This window comes from Callithrix jacchus, chromosome 10, assembly GCF_049354715.1.
Source record: "Callithrix jacchus isolate 240 chromosome 10, calJac240_pri, whole genome shotgun sequence".
Lineage (NCBI taxonomy): Eukaryota > Metazoa > Chordata > Mammalia > Primates > Cebidae > Callithrix > Callithrix jacchus.
In genome coordinates this window covers 10,116,471-10,141,990 of record NC_133511.1, presented here as the reverse complement: position 1 = coordinate 10,141,990, position 25,520 = coordinate 10,116,471, and the positions used below count along the sequence as shown (strand labels likewise).

General features: G+C 41.6%; 1 protein-coding gene and 1 pseudogene across 6 annotated transcripts; one reads left to right on the top strand and one right to left on the bottom strand.

The window, feature by feature from the left end:
• Nucleotides 1-968: 968 nt before the first annotated feature.
• LOC144578034 (uncharacterized) lies at nucleotides 969-24,997 on the bottom strand. Of its 6 annotated transcripts, XR_013523027.1 has the most exons (7): nucleotides 24,586-24,997; nucleotides 23,837-23,972; nucleotides 22,396-22,472; nucleotides 9,008-9,236; nucleotides 5,241-5,315; nucleotides 5,013-5,152; nucleotides 969-4,909 (listed from the first exon to the last, which is right to left on the bottom strand). XR_013523027.1 is itself a non-coding variant. In XM_078339406.1 (4 exons), the coding sequence occupies exons 1-4, from the start codon at nucleotides 24,591-24,593 to the stop codon at nucleotides 9,065-9,067; spliced, it is 393 nt and encodes a 130-aa protein (XP_078195532.1). In that variant the 5' UTR covers nucleotides 24,594-24,997; the 3' UTR covers nucleotides 8,022-9,064. The 6 variants fall into 6 exon arrangements, 3 of the variants coding, with proteins under 3 accessions (XP_078195532.1, XP_078195533.1, XP_078195534.1); XR_013523028.1 differs by lacking the exons at nucleotides 969-4,909; nucleotides 5,013-5,152; nucleotides 5,241-5,315 and adding an exon at nucleotides 8,022-8,829; XR_013523029.1 differs by lacking the exons at nucleotides 969-4,909; nucleotides 5,013-5,152; nucleotides 5,241-5,315 and adding an exon at nucleotides 8,022-8,760.
• Nucleotides 8,300-8,931, top strand: LOC100392829 (PRAME family member 17 pseudogene; annotated as a pseudogene).
• Nucleotides 24,998-25,520: the final 523 nt, after the last annotated feature.

Genomic DNA, 25,520 nt, shown 5'->3' with positions numbered 1-25,520 from the left:
TGGACTTTATAAACACTGTACACCTGGGCTGCACAGATTTATAGAAAATGTTTTTCTTTCTTCAATAATAAATTAATCTTAGCTTACCGTGACATTTTTACTTTACATATTTTTTCATTTTTCTAGCTTTTTGACTTGTTTGTAATAACACTCAGCTTAAAACAGGCACATTGCACAGTAGTACAAAAATATTTTCTTTCTTTATATTGTTATTTTGTAAGCTTTTTTCTATTTTTAAAACTTTTTAAAATTTTTTTACTTTTGGCTGGGCGTGGTGGCTCAAGTCTGTAATCCCAGCACTTTGGGAGGCCAAGGCAGGTGGATCACGAGGTCAAGAGATCGAGACCATCCTGGTCAACATGGTGAAACCCCGTCTCTACTAAAAATACAAAAAATTAGCTGGGCATGGTGGTGTGTGCCTGTAATCCCAGCTACTCAGGAGGCTGAGGCAGGAGAATTGCCTGAACCCAGGAGATGGAGGCTGCAGTGAGCCGAGATCGCACCATTGCGCTCCAGCCTGGGTAACAAGAGCGAAACTCTGTCTCAAAAAAAAAAAAAGAAAGAAATAAGCTGGAATAAAGGCTATCTACCCACCTCTGTTCTAAAATGTAAATACTTCAGAAAATGGATAGAAACTTTCCAAATGGATTTATATACGGACTAAGTACCCCTGAGTTATGTAGAGAATTCTGGTATTTTAAGGTTGGCATTTTCTGTTTTCAGTACTATTCTGCACTGCAGCTTGGAAACATGTATTAGTAGCTCTTAATTCATACTCTCATTATTCATTAATAAAGTGAACTGCACAATGTTATTGTATTTAAATTTTAAGTCAAAAAATGGCTTGAAACTTCTTTAACTCTCTCTCTCTATATATATATATATATATATATTTATTTATTTATTTATTTATTTTTTTTTTTTTTTTTTATGGAGACAGATTCTTGTACTTGTTGCCCAGGCTGGAGTACAATGGTGTGATCTCGGCTCACTGCAACCTCCACTTACTGATTCAAGTGATTCTCCTGCCTCAGCCTCCCTAGCTGGGATTACAGGCATGCACCACCACGCCCAGCTAATTTTGTATTTTTAGTAGAGATGGGGTTTCACCATGTTGTCAGGCTGGTCTCGAACTCCTGACCTCGGATGACCCACCTGCCTCAGTCTCCCAAAGTGCTGGGATTACAAGTGTGAGCCACTGTTCCTGGCCTAGGCTATATTTTTAATTTTGGAAATTTGGATCAAACTATTTCTTGCCAAGAGTGTCCAAAGATCCAGTTTCACCAAAAATAAGAAAATCACCCAGTGCATTTGTACATCTATGTGTGAAAGTCCCAGTTGAAACAGATTCGGCGTCACCCTTGAGTGATGGCAGAGATTTGACTTTCTTGCCCATAGCTCAAATGTTTTCTTTGGCCTCAGACCTGGACTAAGGCATCTCAAATATTTGTCGAATAACAAATTGGAATATTGTGCACCTAATTCATCTGCAGTTCAGATGAATGTATGGTGTGTGGTGCTGTTTATTCCTTCCTGACGTTTCATTTTTATATTTTTAGTACAAAACTTGTAATAAATAGACTTAAATTTTATGTCCTTACAAAAGATTGCTACCGTAGTGTATTCATTCTCTATTGCTGCCGTAACAAATGTAATATGTCACAGTTCTATAGGTCAGAAATCTGCAACAGGTCTCACTGGGCTAAAATCAAGGGATCAGGCGGGCTGTACCCCTTTCTGGAGGCTCCAGGACAGAATGTGTTTCCTTGCCTTTCCCGGTTTCAAGAGGCTATTTGAGTTCTTGGGTTACCTCCTCTATCTTCAAAGCCAAATAGCCAGTCAAGGCCCCCCCTCACGTCTCCATGACCCTTCTTCCGCCAACATCTCTCTCTGACCTCGGCAGGAAAGCTTCTCTGCTTTTAAAGGCTTGTGATTCATGTGGGCCCAGCCTGATAATCCAAGATAATTTCCCATCTCAAGGCCCCTACCCTGAATCACATCTGTGAAATCCCTTTAGCCAGGTTAAGCAGCATATTCACAGATTTCAAGGGTTAGGGCAGGGACATCTGTGGGGGCCATCATTTTGCCTCCAGTACTTGGGTTTACATAACAAACAAGCTCTGCATTGACACCAATCATGAGAGAGTTCTTTCTACAGACAGAAATGAAACACAAATATACAAAATTCTATATTTGTTCGTTTTTCCACTTTACAACCTTTTTTTGACAACTGTGCATTAATTCAGGTTTCAAGACTTTCTTCAACATACACACGAGAAATAATGTGTGTGATGCCTACCAGAGGTACCATGTCAAGAGTCTGCAGACACGGGAAAATTCTTACTGACAAAAGAATAAATATAATAGCTACCATGTGCTGAGTGTTTGCTGTCTGCCATGCATTCTTCTAGATGCTTTTTCTGTTTTGACTAGTTTAATCTTCACCGAAATCCTATGGGGTAGGGATCAGCATCCTTACCATTTTACTGATGAATGAACTGAAGCACAGTGTACATTTAAATTAAATGAGGTTTGGGTGTTACCAAAAGAAATGATATTAGATGGCCTTTGGTATAGTAGTTTTAATAACATATAAACGCAGCAGGTATAGTACATATTTTATATAGTATTCAACTCCTTAAAATTGATTTATTTACCTTTAGAGTTGAGAGGATAATAGAATGGAATGGACACCATTTCCATTTCTTTGAATCTGAAAGAAATGCTTCAGCTGGTGTATGTGTGTGGAGAGAGAAAGAGAAACAGGAAAAGAGGGAGTTTAACTGACAGTATGAAACAAAATTTCCTGCAGCTCCGTGTCTTATCTTGTTTCTGCCATTTTGCTCCAGGATATTTGTATGAGACATCAGATATGTGTGATGTCGCCTTTGGAGTTTATTAATATGCAGTTGTTAATTTGGAATTACTAATGTGGAGGATGGATAAGAGCCCAACAATAAAGAAAATCCAGTTAACAGCGCTGGGGAGCTGACATCTCAAGGCCAGTGCTCAGGAACGCACCATTTCGTCTCTCTGGTTTAAGACTGAGTAACAGAGAGCAATTGCCAAGCTTCCTTGAACTTGGCTGAACTTGAACTTCCAAATGCTTTAGTATACAAGTAATATGTTGCTTTCTTTCAATGCCAATTGCTGTTTACAAGAGGTTTTAAATATTAACTGTGAAGCTTCCTATTTGGGAGACACTTTGAAGAATCTGTTTCTATCAAAACTCACCTTAAATTTCAACTTCTCTCTCTTTCTTGAAAACTTCTTCACACAAATTAACATCACTCTGCATATCATTTTTCCTATCAGATTATTTAAAAATCCAACATTTGACCACACATCGTATTAGTGAGGCTGTTGGAAAACAGGCGTTCTGATACATTGCCAGTTGTGCAAAATAGTCTGAATTTTATTGAGGGCAATAAGACTTTTTTAACGCACAAATTCATTTACTCTTTAACCTAGGAATCTCACTTCTGGGAATTTATTCTACAGATCTACCTGTACATAATATAAAATTGTGTCGGCTCAGTGTTATTTGAGGCATTTTCTGCAATAGCAGAATGTTAGAAATGAGTATCTTTCTTTAGGAGATTCATTCAATAAACTATGGTTCTGCCCCACAATTGAATAATATAAAGTTGAAAAAAAAAATAGAAGGTGGCTCACTGTATACTGATGTATAGTAATTTCCAAGATATATATTAAGTGAAAAAAGTGAAATGTCTAACAGGAAAAGGTATAAAATAAGAAAATTTATATTTTTAGTGCTTGAACTTGGCATAGAAAAACACTGGAAGGCTAGATAAGAACAAAATCGGAGCAGAAAAAAGGGTAGACAGGTAAGGTAGGAAGCTGGACTCCCCATTGTGTGACTTGTGACATTGTTTTGAATTTGGGCAACGTAAATGCTTTGCCTGCTCAAAACTAAACCAAACAAAATAAGTGAAAGTTTCAAAAGAAAAAACTTTCCTCTTTCTATTTCTCACAGATTTTCCTAAGCATGTTGTACTTTGTAATAATCTTGTATATGAACTCAGGGCATTCAGCAAGGCAGGAGCAAAGGGGGAAAATACAGCAGTCTCTTAATGGAGAAAACTTAGAGCTGGGCATGGTGGCTCACACCTGCAACCCCAGCACTTTTAGAGTCCAAAGTAGGAGGATCACTTCAGCCCAGGAGATCGAGATCAGGCAGCGCAACACAGGGAGACCCTGTCTCTATAAAAAAAAAAAAAAAAAGTTGTAAATAGCTGGGTGTGGTAGCATGAGCCTGCAGTCCCAGCTACTCGAGTGACTGATGCAGGAGGATCACTTGAGCCCAGGCTGCAGTGGGTCATGTTCATGCCATTGCACTCCAGTCTGGGCAACAGAGCAAGATCCTGTCTCAGAAACTTAGAACCAGCATGTGAAAAAAAAAAAGCTAGATTTAGATCACAAAATGATATATTTCCTAACTAGAAGGTTCTAAATGATACTCTGTCATTTTTATACATTAAGAAACCTGAAGCCCAAGTGTTAAGTGACTTACCATGTTTGCTCAGCTAATTTACAGAGAACAAGAGTAGAATCCCAGGACCCTTGATTAATGATCTCAATGTTAATTTTGTTATATGTTTATGCCACTCTACATATTAAGGAATAATAAATCACTCTAATGAAGTAAAAATAACATGTATAAACTGTTTAAGCATTTGAACAGACATTATCTGTTTTGACTGTCACGGTATTACTATGGTAAGGCAGTTGGCTTAGTCCATTTTGTGTTGTGTAACAGAATACCTGAAGCTGGATAATTTATAAAGAAAGGTTTATTTGGTTCACGGCTCTGTAGACTGAGAAGTCCAAGGGGTGTGGCATCAGCATCTGCTTGGCTTCTGGTGAGGGCTTTTGTGCTGGGTCATAACTTAGGGAGAGGTCAAGGGGTAAGCAGACATGTGTGAGGATGCAAAACACTAGAGGCAACTTCACTTTTACAACAACCTGCTCTGGCAAGAACTAATCTATACCTGTAAGAAGCAATCCAGAGGAGGCCGGGCGTGGTGGTTCAGACCTGTAACCCCAGCACTTCAGGAGGCCGAGGCGGGCGGATCACATGAGCTCAGGAGTTGGAGACCAGCCTGGCCAACATGGTGAAACCCCGTCTCTACTAAAAATACAAAAACTTAGTGAGACGTGGTGGCTCATGCCTGCAGGCCCAGCCACTCGGGAAGCTGAGGCAAGAGAGCTGCTTGAACCTGGGAGGTGGAGGTTGCAGTGAGTCTAGATCACGCCATGGCACTCCAGCTTGGGCGACAAGAGCGAGACTCCATCTAAAAAAAAAAAAAAGCGACAAAAACAGAACTAACCCAGGGGAGGCACAGCAAGATGGTGAAATAGAATACAAAGCTCTACTGATCGTGCCCCCTGCAGAGATGCCAGTTTAACAACCATCGACGCAGGAAACACATGTTCATAAGAAGCAAAAATCAGGTGATCCCTCACAGTACCTGGTTTTAACTACATGTCCCTAGAAGAGGGACTGAGGAGAGAGAAAAAACAGTCTTGAATCACCAACATCGCCCCACCTGTGGCAGCAGCAGTTCTCAGTTGCTGCCAAGAGCATCTTTGGGCACTGGAAGAAGGCCCGTGTAACAGCTGTGAGGCATTGAACTCAGAGCTGTCCTGTTACAGCAGAAAGGAAAGCCAGCCTAAAGTCAGCTGACGCCCACCCATGCAGGGAGCATTTAAACCAGCCCCAGCCAGAGGGGAATCGCTGATCCCAAAGGTCTGAACTGGAGGTCCTGCAAACCTTGTCACCTAGGGCAAAAGTGCTCCGGGTCTCTAAGTAAACGTGAAAGGCAGCCTAGGCCGTAAGGGCTACAACTATTAATACTAGGTGAGTCCTAGGGCTGAACTAGACCCAAAGACGTGGACTGCAGGGGGCACTTGACCTACGGAGACACCTGTTGGGGCAGCTAAGGGAGTGCTGGTATCACCCCTCCCCTAACCCCAGGCTACGCAGCTCCTTGCTCCAAAAGAGACTCCCTTATTCCACTTGAGAAGATGAGAGGAAACAGTGGAGGCCTTTGACTTGCATCTTGGGTATTAGCTCAGCAAAAGCAGGATAAAGCACCAGAGGAAGTCCCCTATTCCATGCCCTACATCCTGGATAGCATTTGTAGACACAAGCTGGCCAGAAGGGAACCCGCTGCCGTGAAGGGAAAGACCCAGTCCTAGCAGCATGCATCACCTGGTAATTAAAGACCCCTTGGCCCCTGAACAACCAGCAGCAATACCCGCGTACTACGTTGAGGACATTGAGTGGGTCTCTGAGACTTGCTGACTTCAGGTGAGACTCAGGACATTGCCAGCTGTGGTGGTTATGGGGCAAAACTTCGTCTTGAGAAAAGCAGAGGGAAAAGTACAGGGGACTACAGCACCCAGTGGGCTCTTGGGATTTCCAATGTCTGTACTTGACTCTTCAATAGCATCTCTGGACCTGCCCTGAGTCGGAGGGGAGCCCACCGCCCTGAAGGGTGAGTTGCAGGCCACAAGCTAACTTAAGAGAACTTGGGCCCTAAGGGAACACTGGCAGTAGTTTGGCAGAATTCCTCCTGGCCTGTAGCAGCAGCGGCTATGGGGTGAAGCCACTGAGCCTTTGGAAAGGGGAGGGAAGAGTGGGAAGGGCTGCATCTTGTGGTGTGAGTGCCAGCTCAGCCACAGTACAACAGAACACCAGGTAGACTTCTAAGATTTTTTATTCTAGCCCCTGACTACCGGACAACTGCAACTCTGGACTTACCCAGGGCCTAGGGGAACTCGCTGCCCTGAAGGGGAAGACACAGGCCTGGCTGGCTTTGCCACCCGGTAGTTATAGAGCCCCAGGGCCTTGAGTAAACATGGACAGTATCTAGGAAGTAGTTATAGCAGTCCAGGGACAAGACGCAGTGCTATACTGGCTTCAGGTCTGACCCAGTACAGTCATAGCGGTGGTGGCCAGAAGGGCGTTGTGTCACTCTACCCGCAGCTTTGGGTGGCTCCGAATAGAGAGAGAGACTCTGGGAGAAAGTAAGAATGGAGGCAAAGTCTGTGCCTGGTAATCCCGAGAATTCTCCTGGAAGTTGTCCAAGACTATCGAGGTGGTACCTCTACAACTCTGCAAGAAACACAGTGTCACTGGGCCTAGAGTGTCCTCTAAAGTATATCTACCTTACATCACAATTCCCAAGTCCTTTCAAATATCTGGAAAGCCTTCGCAAAGAAGGACAGGTACAAACAAGCCCAGATGATAAATGAAGATAAATACCAAACTCTTAAATGCCCAGATATTGAGGAAAATCTACCAGCATCGACGCCGTCCAGGAAAACATGTCCTTACCAAATGAAATAAACGAGGCTCCAGGGACTAATCCCAGAGAATCAGAGACCTTTTCAACAGAATTCAAAATAGCCATGTGGAGGAAAATCAAAGAAATTCAGGATAACACAGAGACGTAATTCAGAATTATATCGTATACACTTAACAAAGAAATCGAAATCAAGCAGAAACTCTGAAGCTGAAAAATGAAATTGGCATATGAAAGAATGCATCAGAGTCTTTTGATAGCATAACTGATCAAGCAGAAGAACCAATTGGCGAGCTTGGGGCCGGGCGTGGTGGCTCATGCCTGTAATCACAGCACTTTGGGAGGCCAAGGAAGGTGGATCAGTAGGTTAGGAGTTCGAGACCAGCCTGGCCAATATGGTGAAATGCCATCTCTACTAAAAATACAAAAATTAGCCAGGTCTGATGGCTCGTGCCTGTAATCCCAGCTACTCAGGGGCTGAGGCAGGATAATTGTTTGAACCCAGGGAGCAGAAGTTGTAGTGAGCCAAGATCATGCCACTGCACTCCAGCCTGTGTGACAGAGTGAGACTCTGTCTCAAAAATAAATAAATAAATAAATAAATAAAGCATGCCTATAGGATGTTGAAAACAGCCCCAAAAGGGAAAATCCAAGTATTATTGGCCTTAAAGAGGAGTTAGAGAAAGAGATAGGGTAAAAAGTTTATTCAAAGGGATAATATCAGAGAAATTCCCAAACCTAGAGAAAGGTATCAATATGCAAATATAAGAAGTCTTTAGAAGCCAAGCATATTTAACTCAAAGAAGACTACCTCGAGGCACTTAATAATCAAACTCCCGAAGAAAGCTCGTGAGCAGCTGCAGCAGAGACCCAGAGCAGTGGTGCCTGGAGTTACTGTCTGGTTCTCCAAGAGGTCCAAGCACACTGCAAAGTGAGTTCAGATCTGTTTGCCTTGCAGATTTATCAGAATGAGCCTGCAGGCCCCACGAAGGCTCATGGAGCTGGCAGCGCAGAGCCTGCTGAGGGACCCGTGTTTGGACACCTCCATTCTGGATGAACTGCCAGGGGAAGTCTTCCCCCTGATGTTCATGGAGGCATTCAGCATCAGGCACTATGAGATTCTACAGGCCATGGTGCAGACCTGGCCCTTCCCCCGCCTCCCTCTGGGGTCCCTGATGAAGACACCTCATCTGGAGACCTTGCAAGCTGTGCTGGAGGGACTTGATTCAGTGGTGTACATGATGATTCGCCCCAGGACGTGGAAACTTCAAGTGCTGGATTTGCGGAATGTTGATGAGGATTTCTGGACCTCGTGGTATGGATCCAGGGCCCTGTTGTGCTCCCCAGAGGCCACGAGTAAGAGGCAGACAGTGGAGGACCATCCAGGGACAGGAGAGCGTAAGCCGTTGATGATGTTCATACATGAGCCCTTGAAGGTGTTCATAGATGTCGGCCTCAAGGAAAGTACCTTGGACGAGTGGCTGAGCTACCTCTGTGGCTGGATTCACCACAAAAGAGGTTTGGTACAGCTGTGTTGTCGTAAAGTGCAGAATTACCCAATGCCCGAGTCACATTTCAGAAAATGAGTGGAAATGGTATACCCAGACAGTATCCAGGAGTCGGAAGTCCAGAGAAAGTGCTCACTGAATAGACCACCAGGAAAGTTTGCCCCTTACCTGAGCCAGTTAAGCGAGCTCCACAGAGTCTTGGTAGCCTTCGGTTATGATCATGAGTTATCCGTGTGCGCCCAACAGCAGTTCATTCCTGACTTGGAAACTCAAACCTCGGCTGGCCCGAGAGGTTTTTTCATAAGAATGGCCAATCATATCAATGAACACCAGGACCACGTGCACAGGACTTTCAAAGATCTGATGAAGAGAGCTGGAAACCATCATTTTCAGCAAACTGACAAGAACAGAAAACCAAACACCGCATGATCTCACGCATAAGTGGATGTTGAGCAATGAGAACACATGGACACAGGGAGGGGAACATCACTCACAGGTGCCTGTTGTGGGGTGGGGAGATAGGAGTGGGGGAAGGGATAGCAGGGGGTGGGGGGATAATGAAGGAATAGCATTAGGAGAAATACCTAATGTTGATGATGGGTTGATGGATGCAGCAAACCACCATGACATGTGTATACCTATGTAACAAACCTGCATGTTCTGCACATGTAGCCCAGAACTGAAAGTATTAAAAAAAAGATAGTTATCATGGTGCAATATTTCTTAATATAAAAGTCTTATTACAAAAAAAAAAAATAATAATCAAACTCCCAAAGATCAAGGACAAAGAAAGGATCCTAAAAGTCTCAAGGGAAAAGTAACAAAAAAATATGCAGCAGAGCTCCAGTGCATCCCGCAGCAGACTCCTGGTGAAAACCTCACAGGCCAGGAGAGCACAGCATTACATAAAGTACTGAGGGAAAAAAGCTTCTACCCTAGAATACTTTGTCCAGCAAAAATACCCTTCAAATGTGAGGGTTCAGAAATAAAGATTTTCCCTGACAAACAAAAGCTGAGGGATTGTATCAGCACCAGACCTGTCCTACAAGAAATGCTAAGAAGAGTACTTCTATCAGAAACAAAAGGACGTTAGTGAGCAATAAGCAATCACCTGAAGGTAAAGAACGTACTAGTCATAGTAAGTAAACAGAGAAACACAGACTGTCACAACACTGCAACCATGGTGTGTAAACCACTTTTATCCCACGCAGAAAAACTAAATGATGAACCAATCAAAAATAATAACTAGAACAACTTTGGAAGACATAGACAGTACAATATGATATAAACGAAACCAAAAAAGTTAAAAAGCAGGAAATAAAGTTAAGGTGTAGAATTGTGATTAGTTTTTATTTTGCTTTTGCTTGTTCGTTGGTGTTATGCAAACAGTATCAAGTTATTATCAGTGAAATGACTGTGTTAAGTTGTTATTTTTAACCAAATAATTGGTTATAAGACAGTATTTGCTAATCTCATAACCTCAAACCAAAAAATAAATAAACATGCAAAAAATATAAAGCAATAAGCCAAGTTGTATCACCAGAGAAAATCACCTTTGCAGAAAAATTAGTGAGCTTGAAGACAGGCTATTTGAAAATACGCAGTAAAAGGAGGAAAAGCACCTTTGCTTCCACTAAAGGAAGACAAGAAGGGCTACAGAACAACCAGAAAACAAATAACGAAACGGCAGGAGTAAGTCCTTACTTCTCAGTAACACTGATTGTAAACGGACTACGCTGTGTCCAGTCAAAAGATACAGACTCACTGAATGGATGAAAAACAAATTGACCCGATGCCTGCACGATACACACTTCACCTATACAGAGAAATAAGCTGAAAATAAAGGGATGGATAAGGATATGCCATTTGAAAGGAAACCCTAAAGAGGGCAGGAGTAGTTATACTTATATCAGACCAAACTAGATAAAAAAAAAAAAAAAGAAGAAAAGACAAAGGAGGTCACTATACAATGATAAAGGGGTCAATTCAGCAAGCGGTTATCATTTTAAACACATATGCACCCCACACTGACACACCCAGATACACAAAGGAAATACTGTCAGAGCTAAAGAGAGAGTCAGGCCCTAATACAAAAATAGCTGGAGATTTCAACATCCCAATTTCAGTATTGGATATGTCTTCCACACAGAAAATCATCAATCAATATTTGATTTTTCTGTTTAAAATTAACATTGGACTCAGTTTGCACTGTAGACCAAACGGACTTGGTAGATATTTATAGGACATTTCATCCAATGGCTGCAGAATACACACTGTTTTCCTTAGCACATGATCATTCTCAAGAATAAACCACATGGTAGGTCACAGAACAAGTTTTAAAACATTTTAAAAGCTGGCACGGTGGCTCATGCCTGTAATCCCAGCACTTTGGGAGGCTAAGGTGAGCAGATCATGAGGTTAAGAGATCGAGACCATCCTGACCAACATGGTGAAACCCCGTCTCTACTAAAAAATTCAAAAGTTAGCTGTGCATGGTGGCGCATGCCTGTGGTCCCAGCTACTTGGGAGGCTGAGGCAGAAGAATTGCTTAAACCCAGGAGGTGGCGATTGCAGTGAGCTGAGAGTGTGTCACTGCACTCCAGCCTGGCGCCCAGAGATAGAATGAAACTCTGTCTCAAAAAAAAAAAAAATTGTTTTAAATGAAATAATATCAAGCATCTTCTTTGACCACAATGGAATACAAGTAGAAATCAATAACAAGTGAAAATTTGGAAACTATAAAAATACATGGAAATTAAACAATATGCTCCTCAATGACCAGTGGATCAATGAAGAAACTGGGAAATTGAAAAATTCTTGAAACAAATTATAATGAAAACACAACATATCCAAATCTGTGGGATGCAGCAAAGGAAGCGCTAAGAGGGAAATTCATAGCTCTAAGTGTCTACGTCAAAAAAGGAAAAAGGAAGGCCAGCGTCAGACGAGACTGGGCACCTTCACGGTGGTATAGCCACAGACCAAAAAAGAAACTTTAAATAAAATTCTAAGGATGCCTCTTAAAGAATTAGAAAAGCAAGAGCAAACCAAACCCAAAATTAATAGAAGAAAAGAAATAATAAAGATCAAAGCAAAAATACATGAATTTGAAAAAAAATACAAAAAAGATCAATGACACAAAAAGTTAATTTTTTGAAAAGTTAAAGAAAACTGACAAACCTTTAGCCAGACTAACTAAAAAAAAAGAGAGAGAGAAAATCCAAATAAATAAAATTAGAAACGAAAAAGGACACATTACAACTGATATTGCAGAAATTCAAAGGATCATTAGTGGCTACTATGAGCAACCATATGCCAATTAATTGGAAAATCTAGAAAAAATGGACAAATTGCTAGACACATACACCTACCAAAATTGAACTAGGAAGGCTGGGAGCGCTTAATCCCAGTGCTTTGGCAGGAGAGTGGCTTGAACCTGGGATGTGGAGGTGAGCCAAGATGACACCATTGCACTCCAGCCTAGGTGACAGAGTGAGACTCCGTCTCAAATAAATAAATAAATAAGATTGAACAAGGGGCCAGACATGGTGGCTCATGCCTGTAATCCCAGCACTTTTGGAGCCCGAGGCGGGTGGATCATGAGGTCAAGAGATCAAGACCATGGTGAAACTCCGTCTCTACTAAAAAATACAAAAATTAGCTGGGCATGGTGGTACGCACCTGTGGTCCCAGCTACTCAGGAGGCTGAGGCAGGAGAATTGCTTGAACCTGGGAGGCGGAGGTTGCGGTGAGCTGAGATCGCACCACTGCACTCCAGCCTGGCACCTGGTGACAGAGCAAGACTGTCTCAAAAAAGATTGAACAAGGAAGAAGTTCAAAGCCTGAACAAACCAATAACAAGTAACAAGACCTAAGCAGTAATAAAAAGTGTCCCAGTAGAGAAAACCCTGGGTCCTGATGGCTTCACTACTGAATTCTACCAGTCATTTAAACTCATTCTATGAGGCCAGTATTACCCTGATAAAATCAGACAAAGAAACAACAAAAAAAAAAAACAAAACTACAGGCCAATATCTCTGAGATTCATGCAGAAATTCTAAACAAAATACTAGCAAACTGAATTTAACAATACATTAAAAAAAATCATTCATCATGGTCAAGTGGGATTTACCCCTGGGATGCAAGGATGGCTCAACATGTACAAATCAATCAGTGTGATGTGTCATATCAACAGAATGAATGAAAAAAAAATCATATGATCATTTCAATTGATGCAGAAAACTATTTGATAAAATTCAATATCCCAGCCAGGCACAGTGACTCATACCTGTAATCACAGCACTGTGGGAGGCCGAGGCAGGTGGATCAGGGTTCAGGAGTTCCAGATCAGCCTGACCAACATGGTAAAACCCCAACTCTACTAAAAATACAAAAGCTAGCCAGGTGTGGTGGCAGGCACCTGTAATCCCAGCTACTCAAGAGGCTGAGGCAGAAGAATTGCTGGAACCTGGGAAGCGGAAGTTGCAGTGAGCCAAGATTGCACCACTGCACTCCAACCTGGGTGATAAAGCAAGATTCTGGCTCAAAAATAAATAAATAAATAAACATTCCTTTATCATAAAAACCCTCAGAAAATTGGGTATAGAAGGAACATACCTCAATAACACAAAAGCCATATACCACAAACTCACAGCTAGTATCATACTTAATGAGTATCATACCTCAATAATATCCATCATAATATGATACCTCATAGTATCATACCTCAATAATACAAAAGCTATCTACCACAGACCCACAACTAGCATCGTCCTTGTCGTGTTCCCTGAAATCTGGAACACAACAAGGATGGCCACTTTCACCACTGTTATTCAACGTAGTAGTGGAAGTCCTAGCTAGAGCAAACAGGCAAGAGAAAGAAATAAAGGGCATCCAAATTGGAATGGAAGAAGTCAAATTATCCTTGTTTTCCGATGATATCGTCTTATAATTGGAAAAACCTAAGACTTCATAAGAAAACTGTTAGAATTGATAAACAAAATCAGTAAAGCTGCAGGATACACACAAAAAAAACCATAGAAAACTCAGTAGCGTTTCTATATGCCAACAGTGAGCAATCTGAGGAAGAAATTAAAAAGCAATCCCATGTATAACAGCTACAAATAAAACTAAATGCCTGGGAATTAAGCAAAGAAATGAAGGATCTCTATAGTGAGAACTATAAAACATTGATTAAAGAAATTGAAAAAGACACCAAAAAATGAAAAAATAGTTTATGTTCATGGATTGGAAGAATTAATATTGTTAAAATGTCTGTACTACCCAAAGCAATCTACAGATTCAATGCAATCCCTATCGAAATACCAATTATATTCTTCACAGAAATAGATAAAAACTATTTTAAAATTTGTATGGAACCACAAAAGACCCAGAATAGCCAAAGCTATCCTAAGCAAAAAGGACAGAACTGGAGGAATCACATCTGACTTCAAATTATGCCACAGAACTGTAGTAACCAAAACAGCTAGAAAACCCAGAAACAAATCCATGCACTTACAGTGAACTCCTTTTTGATAAAGATCTAAGAAAAATACACTGAAAAAAAAGACAACTCTCAAATAAATGGTGCTGGGAAAACTGGATATCCATATGCAGAAAAATGAAACTAGATCCCTCTCTCTTACCATATACAAAAATCATATCAGGCCAAGTGCAGTGTCTCATGCCTGTAATCCCAGCACTTTGGAAGGCTGAGGTGAGCAGATTACCTGAGGTCAGGAGTTCAAGACCAAGCTGTCCACATGATGAAACCCCAACTCTATTAAAAATATTTTAAAAATTAGCTGGGCCCCTGTAATCCCAGCTACTCAGGATGCTGAAGCAAGAGAATCACTTGAACCCAGGAGGTGGAGGTTTTAGTGGGCCGGGATCACACCACTGCACTCCAGCCTGGGCGACAGAACGAGATTCTGTCTCAACTTAAAAAAAAATAGAAAAAAGAAAAAAAAATCAACTTAAAATACATGAAAGACTTAAGTCTAAGACTCCACACTATGAAACTACTACAAGAAAACACTAAGGAAAATCTCCAGAACATTAGTCTGGGCAAATATTTTTTGAACAATACCCCCACAAGCACAGAAAACCAAAGCAAAAGCGGACAATTAGGACCACATCAAGGTTAAAAACTTCTTCACAGCAAAGGAAACAATCAACAAAGTGAAGAGACCACCCACAGAATGGGAGAAAATATTTGCAACATATTCATCTGACAAGGGATTAATAACAAGAATATATAAGGAGCTCAGCCAGGTGTGGTGGCTCACGCCTGTAATCCCAACACTTTGGGAGGCCAAGGCAGGTGGATCATCTGAGGTCGGGAGTTCGAGACCAGCCTGACCAATATGAAGAAACCCCATATCTACTAAAAATACAAAATTAGCCAGGCGTGGTGGTACATGCTTTTAATCCCAGCTACTCAGGAGGTTGAGGCAGGAGAATAGCTTGAACCTGGTAGGTGGAGGTTGCAGTGCACCAAGATTGTGCCACTGCACTCCAGTCTGGGCAACAAGAGCAAAACTCTGTCTCAAAAAAAAAAAAAAAAAAAAAAAGTGGAGCTCAAACAACTCTGTAGGAAAAGCATCCAATCATCCAATCAAAAAATGAGGAAAAGATTTGAATAGACACCTCTCAAAAGAAGACATACAAATGGCAAACAAGCATATCAAAAGGTGCTCCACATGATAGATCATCAGATAAAGGCGAATCAAAACTACAATCAGATATCATCTCGCCCCAGTTAAAATGGCTTATATCCAAAAAATGGGTAAAAACAAATGCTGGCAAGGACGTGGAGGAAAAGGAAGCCTTGTACACTGCTTGTTTTTTGGTTTTTGGCTTTTTGGTTTTTTTGGTCTTTTTTGAGATGTAGTCTTGCTCTTATTGCCCAGGATGGAGTGCAGTGGTGCAATCTTGGCTCACTGCAACCTCTGCCTCCCATGTTCAAGCAATTCTCCTGCCTCAGCCTCCTGAGTCGCTGAGCTTAGAGGCACGTGCCACCATGCCTGGCTAATTTATATATATATAAATTTTTTTTTTTTTTTTTTTTTTTTTAGTAGAAATGGGGTTTCGTCAGGCTGGTCTAGAACTCCTGACCTCAAGTGATCCACCCGCCTCAGCCTCCCAGAGTGCTGGGATTACAGGCATGAGCCACCACACCCGGTCCCTTGTATTCTGTTGATTGGAATGTAAATTACTACAACCCGCATGGAGAACAGTGTGACGGTTCCTCAAAAAACTAAAAATAGAGCTACCATATGATCCAGCAATCCCACTGCTGGGTATTTATTCCCAAAAATGGAAATCAGTATATTAAAGAGATATCTGCAATCTTTTGTTGCAGCACTGTTCTTAATAGCTAAGATTTGTTTCTTTTTCCTTTTTTTTTCTTTTTGAGACAGAGTCTCTCTCTGTCACCCACACTGGAGTGCATTGGCACAATCTCGGCTCACGCAATCTCGACCTCCCAGGTTCAAGAGATTCTCCTGCCTCAGCCTCCCCAGTAGCTGGGGTTACAGGTGCATGTCACCACGCCCAGGTAATTTTTGTACTTTTGGTAGAGACAAGGTTTCACCATGTTGTCCAGGCTGGTCTCAAACTCCTGGTCTCAAGTGATCCGCCCGCCTTGGCCTCCTAAAGTGCTGGGATTACAGGCATAAACCACCGTGCCTGGCCCATAATAGTTAAGATTTGGAAGCAACCTAAGTGTCTGTCAACAGATGAGTGAATAAAGAAAATGTACATATACACAATGGAATAGTATTCAGCCATAAAAAATAATGAGATCTTGCCATTTGCAACAACATGAACAGAACTGGAGGTTGTTATGTTAAGTGATATAAGCTGGCACAGAAAGATAAACATCACATTTTCTCACTTATTTGTGGGATCTAAAAATCAAAATGACTGAACCAATGGAGCTAGAGAGTAGAATGATGGTTACCAGAGGCTGAAAATGATACTGGGGAGTGGAGGGGAGGTGGGGATGGTTAATGGGTACAAAAAAACATTAGAAAGAATGAATAAGGCCCCTAGGATTTGATCACACAACAGGGTGACTATAGTCAATAATAACTCAATTCTACATTTTAAAATAGTTAAAAGAGTGTCACTGGATTGTTTGTAACATAAAGAATAATTGCTTGAGGAAATGGATACCCCATTCGCCATAATGTGAGTATTTCACATATCAAAACATCTCATGTACCCTGCAAATACACACACCTACTATGTGCCCACAAAAATTAAAAATTCATTATTTTTAAAAAAGAATGGATGTAGTCTTTCAAGAGTGAGAAAGAACTCACTAATGCAAGAATAGTACCAAGCTGCGTATAAGGATGGAGACCCCTTGACACAAACGTCTCCTGTGAGGTTCCACCTCCTAGGCTGGGCATGGTGGCTAACCCCTGTTCATCCTGGCATTTTGGGAGGCGAAGCCAGGCAGATCACCTGAGATCAGGAGTTTGACACCAGCCTAGTCAACATGGTGAAACCCCATCTCTACTAAAAATACAAAAACTAGCCAGGTGGGGGGGACACACACCTGTAATTGCAGCTACTCAGGAGGCTACAGCACAAGAATCACTTGAAACCAGGAGGAGGAGAATGCAGTGAAGCAAGATCATAACACTGTACTCCAGCCTGGGCAACAGAGCAAGATTCTGTCTTTTAAAAAAAAAAATTGTTCCACCTCCCAACATCCTTAAATTGCAATTAAATTTGAACATTAGTTTTGGCAGGGATAAGGGACAAACCACACGCAAACCACAGCAATAGTATGGTGTAACAGCTAAGGCCCTGGCTTTCAGAGTCATGCTTTGAATCCCTGCTTCATCACTTACTTGTTGCATGACCTGGGGAGCATTGCTTAACCTCTCTAGCTTTAGTTTCCTCTTCTGCAGACTGGGGCTGTAACAGTATAACAGTACCCACCTCACATGGTTGATGTGAAAACTAAATTAGGTACTGCACATACAAAACTTAGCCTGACACCTATAGTGTGTGCTTTCTGAAGGTTGTTATTGTTATTGCTTTTATCTCACAATTGAAAAACTGAGCTTCAGGGTAATGGTTAAGTACCTTGCCCAAGGACAAACAGTTTACAAATAGTGACTCAAGAACTCAATCTAGGTTTTTTTCTTTTTTCCCACTTTAAAATCTTGGGCCAGGCGCGGTGGCTCAAGCCTGTAATCCAGCGCTTTGGGAGGCCGGGTGGATTACGAAGTCAAGAGATCGAGACCATCCTGGTCAACATGGCAAAACCCCGTCTCTACTAAAAATGCAAAAAATTAGCTGGGCATGGTGGCGCGTGCCTGTAATCCCAGCCACTCAGGAGGCTGAGGCAGGAGAATTGCCTGAACCCAGGAGGCGGAGGTTGTGGTGAGCCAAGATCGCGCTATTGCACTCCAGCCTGAGTAACAAGAGCGAAACTCCGTCTCAAAAAAAAAAAAAAAAAAAAGTTTATATAACATTAATATTTAATTTATATTATATATATATTTCTTTTTTCTTTTTTGAGAGGAGTATTGCTCTGTCACCCAGGCTGGAGTGCACTGGCACAATCTCAGCCTCCCGAGTAGCTGGGACTATAGGCATGAACCACCACCCTTGGCTAATTTTTGTATTTTTAGTAGAGACAGGGTTTCACCCTATTGGCCACGCCAGTCTCAAACTCCTGACCTCAAGTGATCCCACCTTGACCTCCCAAAGTGTTGGGATTACAGGTGTGAGCCACCACACCTGGCCTGTATTTCTGGATTTGATCTGCTAGTAGTTGACAGGGTATTTTTGTATCTATGGTAAGAAAAAATTTAATTCACAATTTTTTTTCTTTTAATTTATTTGTCAGGTTTTGGTATCAGGCTTATACTAACCTCATAAAATGTTTTGGAAAGTGCCCTTCTAGTTTTTCAAAGAGTTAGTATAATATTTGTATTACGGATCTTTAAATGTTCAGTAGAATTAACTAGTAAAATCACAAAGGCCCGGAGTTTTCTTTACAGGAAGATTTTTTTGTAGCAAAGTCAATAATGTGTGTATGTGTGTATTTTTCAGGGAACTGGTCCAACTTAGCAAACCTTGTAAGTATTTGTAGGATTCTATAGTGATGTCCTCTCTTTTATTCTTCATGTTGGTAATATGGCCCACAAATACAGAAATAGAACATATAGATCTTGGTTTCTAATAGCATTTCTCAATTAGAAAAGAAAAAAAGAAAAATCCTTGGAGAAATGGTTAATTCTACAACTGGGACAGAAAATGAGCCTGGAGCATTTTGTAGTGCCAGAAGGAACTGCCCAGAAACAGACACATGCAATAATTGGGGTATGTCAAAGGGACACAGGAACCAACTGGGACAGTTCTCAATGGCCAAAGAAAACAATTTCAGCAGCAAAAGTTAAAATGGATTATAACCCAAAGTATGAAATAAGTATCCATACTGATATAGATAAATGACTGGATAAATGAACAGTGAGAAATAGACAAATCTTACCTGCAGAAAAATTTGAAATCATTTTAAGTAGATACTCTGCCCTCAAGAAGTGAAGATTAAGTGAGAGTTAAACATAATGACCTCCCTTCCACAGAGTACAGAATGGAAAGGGGGAAAAAAGACTACTTTATACTGGAGCTATCCGACAAACAGTACCTCATCCAAGTGACCAAGGTCAGCATCAACACAGTAAGTTATGTTGACGGTGTGTGGTGCTGCTATGATGTTATGAGACTGTCACATCGCCTCCGTGGTCTTTCTCCCAAAACCCATAACCTGGGACTAATCATAAGAAAAACATCAAAGAAACCCCAATTGAGCAACTTTCTACAAAATACTTGACCAGTACTCCTCAAAATTGCCAAGGTCATCAAAACCAAGAAAATTCTCACAAACTGTCACAGCCCAGAGGAACCTGAAGAGACATGATGGCTAAATGTAATGTGCTATGCAGGATGAAATCCTGGGACACAGAAAAGACATGCAGTCCTAAGGAAATGTAACGAGGGAAATCTGAATAAGGTACGAACTTTGCTTAATAAGAAAAAATAAATTTAAGAAAAGTGAAGGAAGGAAGGGAGGAAGGTCGATAGGGAGTGAGAAAGAGTTGAACCAGGAAAGAGGACCCACATCTGCAATGGTCAATCAACTTTCAACACAGCATCCAAAGTAGTTTAATGAACAAATGATAGTGTCTTCTCCAAGTGGGGATGGAATAAAAAGATTCCTTTTTTTAAGGAAAAAAATTACCCTTGATTCTTTCTTCAAACCATATATAATATTGACTCAAATGGATCACATATCTGAAAAAAAAAAGCTGAACAATAAACCCTTTATAAGAAAGCACAGAAAAACATTTCATGACTGTGAAGTAGACAAAGATTTTCTAGACAGAATACAAAAACACAAATCATAAAAGAAACAATTGCCTCAAAAGAAAAAGAAAAGAAAAGAAAAAAATTGGCTGGGGCTGGGTGCTGTGTGGCTCACACCTATAATCTCAGCACTGTGGGAGGCCAAGATAGGTGGATCACCTGAGCTCAGAAGTTTGAGACCAACCTGACCAACATGATGAAAACCCGCCTCTACTAAAAATACAAAAATTAGCCAGGTGTGGAGGTATGCGCCTGTAATCCCACCTACTTGGAAGATTGAGGCAGGAGAATTACTTGAACCCAGGAGGTGGAGGTTGCAGTGAGCCAAGATTGTGCCACCGCACTCCAGCCTGGGTGACAGAGGGAGACTCTGTTTCAAAAAATAAAATTAAAAAATTGATAAATTGGACTTTTCCTAATTAAAACTGCTGCTCTTTGAAAGTCATTGATAAGAAAATAAAAAAGACAAGCCATAGACTGGGAGAAAATATTCACACACATTTATCTAATCTAACGAAGGACTTGTTTCCAGAATACTAAGAACTCTTACCTTCGATAAGAAGAAGAAAAATAACTCGACTTAAAATGGGCAAAAACGTTTTGAACAAATACCTCGCAAAAGAATTAATAAGATTTGCCAGTAAGCACTTGAAAAGATACTCAGCATTATAACTAACTCATCAAGGAATTCAAATTAAAACCACAAAAATATATACGACTATACATTCATTTGAATGGCTAAAATTTAAAAGACTGACAATATCAAGTGTTGGGAAAAATGTGTGGCAACAATTAAGAATGTAAAACGGTACACTTACTTGAGAAGGTATTCTAGCAGTCTCTTGTAAAGTTAAATATGCACTTAATATATGCATTTAATACGTGACCCAGAATTACACAGTCAAGAGGAATTAAATGCTATTCTTACAAAGATGTGCACACAATTGTTCTCATGGCTTTTGTAGTAACAGTCCAAACGAGAAACAACTCAACGGTTTCATCAACAGGTGAATACGTAACAAAATGATACAGGCCTGTAGAAGAGCATACATGTCAGTAAGAGAAAGGAATGAGCTGCTAACAAAAACAACAGGAACAAATCTCAAAAGCATTGTGCTAAGCGAAAGAAACCAGACGGAAAAGACAGCAGACAGGCCGAGCACGCTGGTTCATGCCTGTCATCTCAGCACTTTGGGAGGCCAAAGTCAGAAGATTCCTTGAGGCCAGGAGTTTGAGACCCAGGCTGGGTGGCAAGACATCATGTCTAAAAATAAAAACTTAAAATTAACTAAAATTAAAAGATTATGTACTGTATAATTCAATCATATTAAGCCTAGAACTAGCAGAAAACTAAATCTGATCAGTGGTTGCCTGTGGGTGAGGGCGCAAGAGTACAGGCATGATGAAATATTCTATATATTGATTGTGGTGGTGGTTGCTAAAAAGGTATGTATACATTTGCCAACACTCATAGAAAGGTGCAATTAAAATACGAACCTTCTAGCCAGGCGCGGCGGCTCACACCTGTAATCCAGAACTTTAGATCCTCCAGGCTAAGGCAGGTGGATCACCTGAGGTCAGGAGTTTGAGACCAGCCTGGCCAACATGGTGAAACCCCGTCTCTACTAAAAATACCAAAAGTTAGCCGGGTGTAGTGGCAGGCACCTGTAATCCCAGCTACTCAGGAGGCTGAGCCAGGAGAATTGCTTGAACCTGGGAGGCATAGGTTGCAGTGGGCTGAGATTGCACCATTGCACTCCAGCCTGGGCAACAAGAGCAAAACTCTGTCTCAAAATAAATAAGTAGATAAATAATTTAAAAAAAAATAAGAACATTTTATGGTATATAAATTATGCCTCGAGGAAGTTGATTTCAAATATACATTTACTTGATGTCACCTTTCCCTCCAGCTACTGTTTCATTTTTCTGTCCCTCTTCACAGAAAAATTCCTCAAGAGTTACAGATACTTGGCTGGGCACAGTGGCTCACACCTGTAATCTCAGCACTTTGGGAAGCTGAGGTGGGCGGATCACAGCTCAGGAGTTCAAGACCAGCCAGGGCAACATGGTGAAACCCCATTTCCACAAAAAATACAAAAATTAACTGGGTGTGGTGGCTGAAGACTGTAATCTTAGCTAGTTGGGAGGCTGGGGTGGGAGAATACCTTGAGCTCAGGAAGCGGAGGTTGCCGTGAGTCAAGATCACACCACTGCATTCCAGCGTGGGCGACAGAGCAAGATCCTGTCTCAAAACAAAAATCAAAACGCAAAGAAAAGCAGTTACAGAGACTCTCTCTTCCATAGTCTCCTCTCAGTCTCTCTTTATACTCTTTATACACAATTTGGTTATGTATTCACCTGTTGATGGGATAGCTGAGCTGTTTCCAGTTTGGATTATTATTTTTAAGAGATGACAACTGTATACACTACCTTCCATTTCTATCCTCCCATCCTTTCCTTAAGCCATCAAATTTAAACTTTCACATCATCATTTCACTGAAATTCCCTGATCTGTTGCATCAGTGATTTCCACATAGCTAAATGTCATGGCCAGTTTTCAGTCCTTGTCTCATTGAGCCTATCCGCAGCATTGCTCATGTCGCAAACACTTCCTTCCCTTGTTTTTGCAGGACAGCATTCTTGGTTCTGTCCCCATCTTGGAGTCTTTGCTCAGTCTTTTTTGCTTGTTTAACCTCATGTTCCCAGTTCTAAATGTTGCAGTGCCCCAAGGATCAATCCTCAAACTTTTATTTTCCCCTATTTCTGTTCAGAAATCTAATGTCGGTTCCCGGTTTTTAAATATATGTAAATATCATCTGTTGCTGAAGCATATATTTACAGCCCAGCTCAGGCCTCTACCCTGCATTCCAAATCTGATTTTCCAACTACCTAATCAACATCTTTACTTAGATGTATAACAGGTCTCTCAGATTAACACATGCAACATGGATATATTGATTTCTTCATTACTTCCCATGGAAAAAAACTCTCTCTTCTCATTATCTTCTCCGTCTCAAATAATCATAACCCTAGCCTCTAGTTTTCTTTTTTTTTTTTTTGCCAATTAATGAGAGCTTGTGAGGTTGCTCAGGTTGGCCTTGAACTCATGGCCTCGCCTCCACAAGCACCACAACATCTCGCCGGAGCCACTGCGGACCCCTACCTCTAGTTTTCTTAAGCCAAAAACCTGGCAGTCATGCTTAAGGCCTCTTTTCATCTCTCTTTTTTTTTTTAGACGGAGTTTCGCTCTTGTTACCCAGGCTGGGGTGCAATGGCGTGATCTCGGCTCACCGCAACCTCCGCCTCCTGGGTTCAGGCAATTCTCCTGCCTCAGCCTCCCAAGCGGCTGGGACTACAGGCATGCACCACCATGCCCAGCTAATTTTTGTATTTTTAGTAGAGACGGGGTTTCACCATGTTGACCAGGATGGTCTCGATCTCTTGACCTCGTGATCCACCCACCTCGGCCTCCCAAAGTGCTGGGATTATAGGCGTGAGCCACCGCGCCCGGCCCTCTCTTCATCTCTTATTCCACATCCAATCAATCCATGAGCAAATTCTGTGAGTTTAATCCTTAGGATCTATTAAAGCCAGATCATTTCTTACCTTCCATCTCCTACCACTCTGGTCCAAGCTGCCATACTTTCTCGCCTGTATTGTTGCAGTAGCCATGGGATTTCTCTCTGTGACTCTGCATTTGCTCTTCTTGTTGTCTATTCTCAACATAAACAGCGAGTACAATCTTACAAATAAATGTAGGTCAAATCATGTCACTCCTCTGCTCAAAGCACTCAATGGCTTCCTGTCTTATTCGGTGCAGAGGTAAAATCCTTACAGTGGCTTACAAGGCCCCACATGATCTGCTGTGTCTGATCTTATTTCCTACCTCTCAATTCCTTTCCAGCCACACACACCTTTACCTGGGGGCCTTTTCATTTGCTATTCCTTTTGCCCACAATGTTTTTCCTTCAGATAGCCACATGCCCTATTCTCTCACTTTCTTTGGGTGTCTCTCTTCAAATGTGCCTTTATTAGTGAAGCTCTTGCAAACCACGTAATTGTTTTGTCCACCCCCTACTCTCCATCTCCTTTTCCTTGCTTTACCGTTCTTTATACTATAAAGGCTGTAGCACCAATTGACCACCTCGCATTCTATGTATTTACTTATTTATTATCTGTCCTAATTTCAACACGTCTCCCTACCTCCCAGAATTTACTCTTCAGGAGGGTAGCAACTTTAATACACTCCCGATGCCTAAACCAGTGTGTTGGCCATAGGAGGTATTCGATAAATATTCACTTTAAAAAACAAGGAACTGAAGAAACTCATCCTTGAATGTCAGAAACAAACTCACCCATCCATATCGAAGAATGGACTCAGAGACCTGGAGAATAGCAAAAGTGAGACCTTTTTTTTTTTTCTTTTTTGAGACGGAGTTTCGCTCTTGTTACCCAGGCTGGAGTGCAATGGCGCGATCTCGGCTCACCGCAACCTCCGCCTCCTGGGTTCAGGCAATTCTCCTGCCTCAGCCTCCTGAGTAGCTGGGATTACAGGCACGCGCCACCATGCCCAGCTAATTTTTTGTATTTTTAGTAGAGACGGGGTTTCACCATGTTGACCAGGATGGTCTCGATCTCTTGACCTCGTGATCCACCCGCCTCGGCCTCCCAAAGTGCTGGGATTACAGGCGTGAACCACTGCGCCCGGCGTAAGATTGGGTGTTTGATAGGCAGGCACACCCAGCACGGTTTCAACAAGCAATTGACGCCTTCGTGCGCAAGTGCCGCCCCGAGTTCCTCATAGGCTGAGTACTATGGGGTCACAATCTTCCCAGACGTCACCTATTGGTTGTTGGGTAGGGACTTTATGTGTCCTCTTTAGGGTTGTCCCGCTGCATTTTGTGCAGCCCACAATACATTGCAATCCTAGTTAACTTAAGGACTCTTCCAGTATTTGACTTATGACCTAAGTAGCTGGGCAGGCTCATGAGAATAGACAAAGTAAGCTATTTTACAGGCTAGTAAACTTTCATCTTAGACTAAACTTCTTTGGTTTGGGTGAGGGAAACTAAGGCGATCACAGGGTGGCGGTGGGGTGGGGGGCAACTAGCAGGCGTTGGCTGTCCAAGCAGGGGCCTACTATATCCTGTAGTTTGCTGCCCTAAGCTAATTCAAGGCACTTTGTCTTGGAAACGGACCACCGGATACATTATTTCTTTCATCAAATCTGAGGGTGGAAGTAAAGTGAAACAGCCAGAAATGCAATTCCAGCTGTTAGAAATTTATAGAT

Excerpts from the sequence above, each read along its gene's own strand:
- LOC144578034 (XM_078339406.1), bottom strand. Across the intron at positions 22,473-23,836 it reads AGAGTGGTAGGAGATGGAAG|GATCTTGCTCTGTCGCCCAC; the intron begins GTAAGAAATGAT and ends GTTTTGAGACAG. Across the intron at positions 9,237-22,395 it reads CTCCGCTTCCTGAGCTCAAG|TTTGCTGAAAATGATGGTTT; the intron begins GTATTCTCCCAC and ends TGTTCTTGTCAG.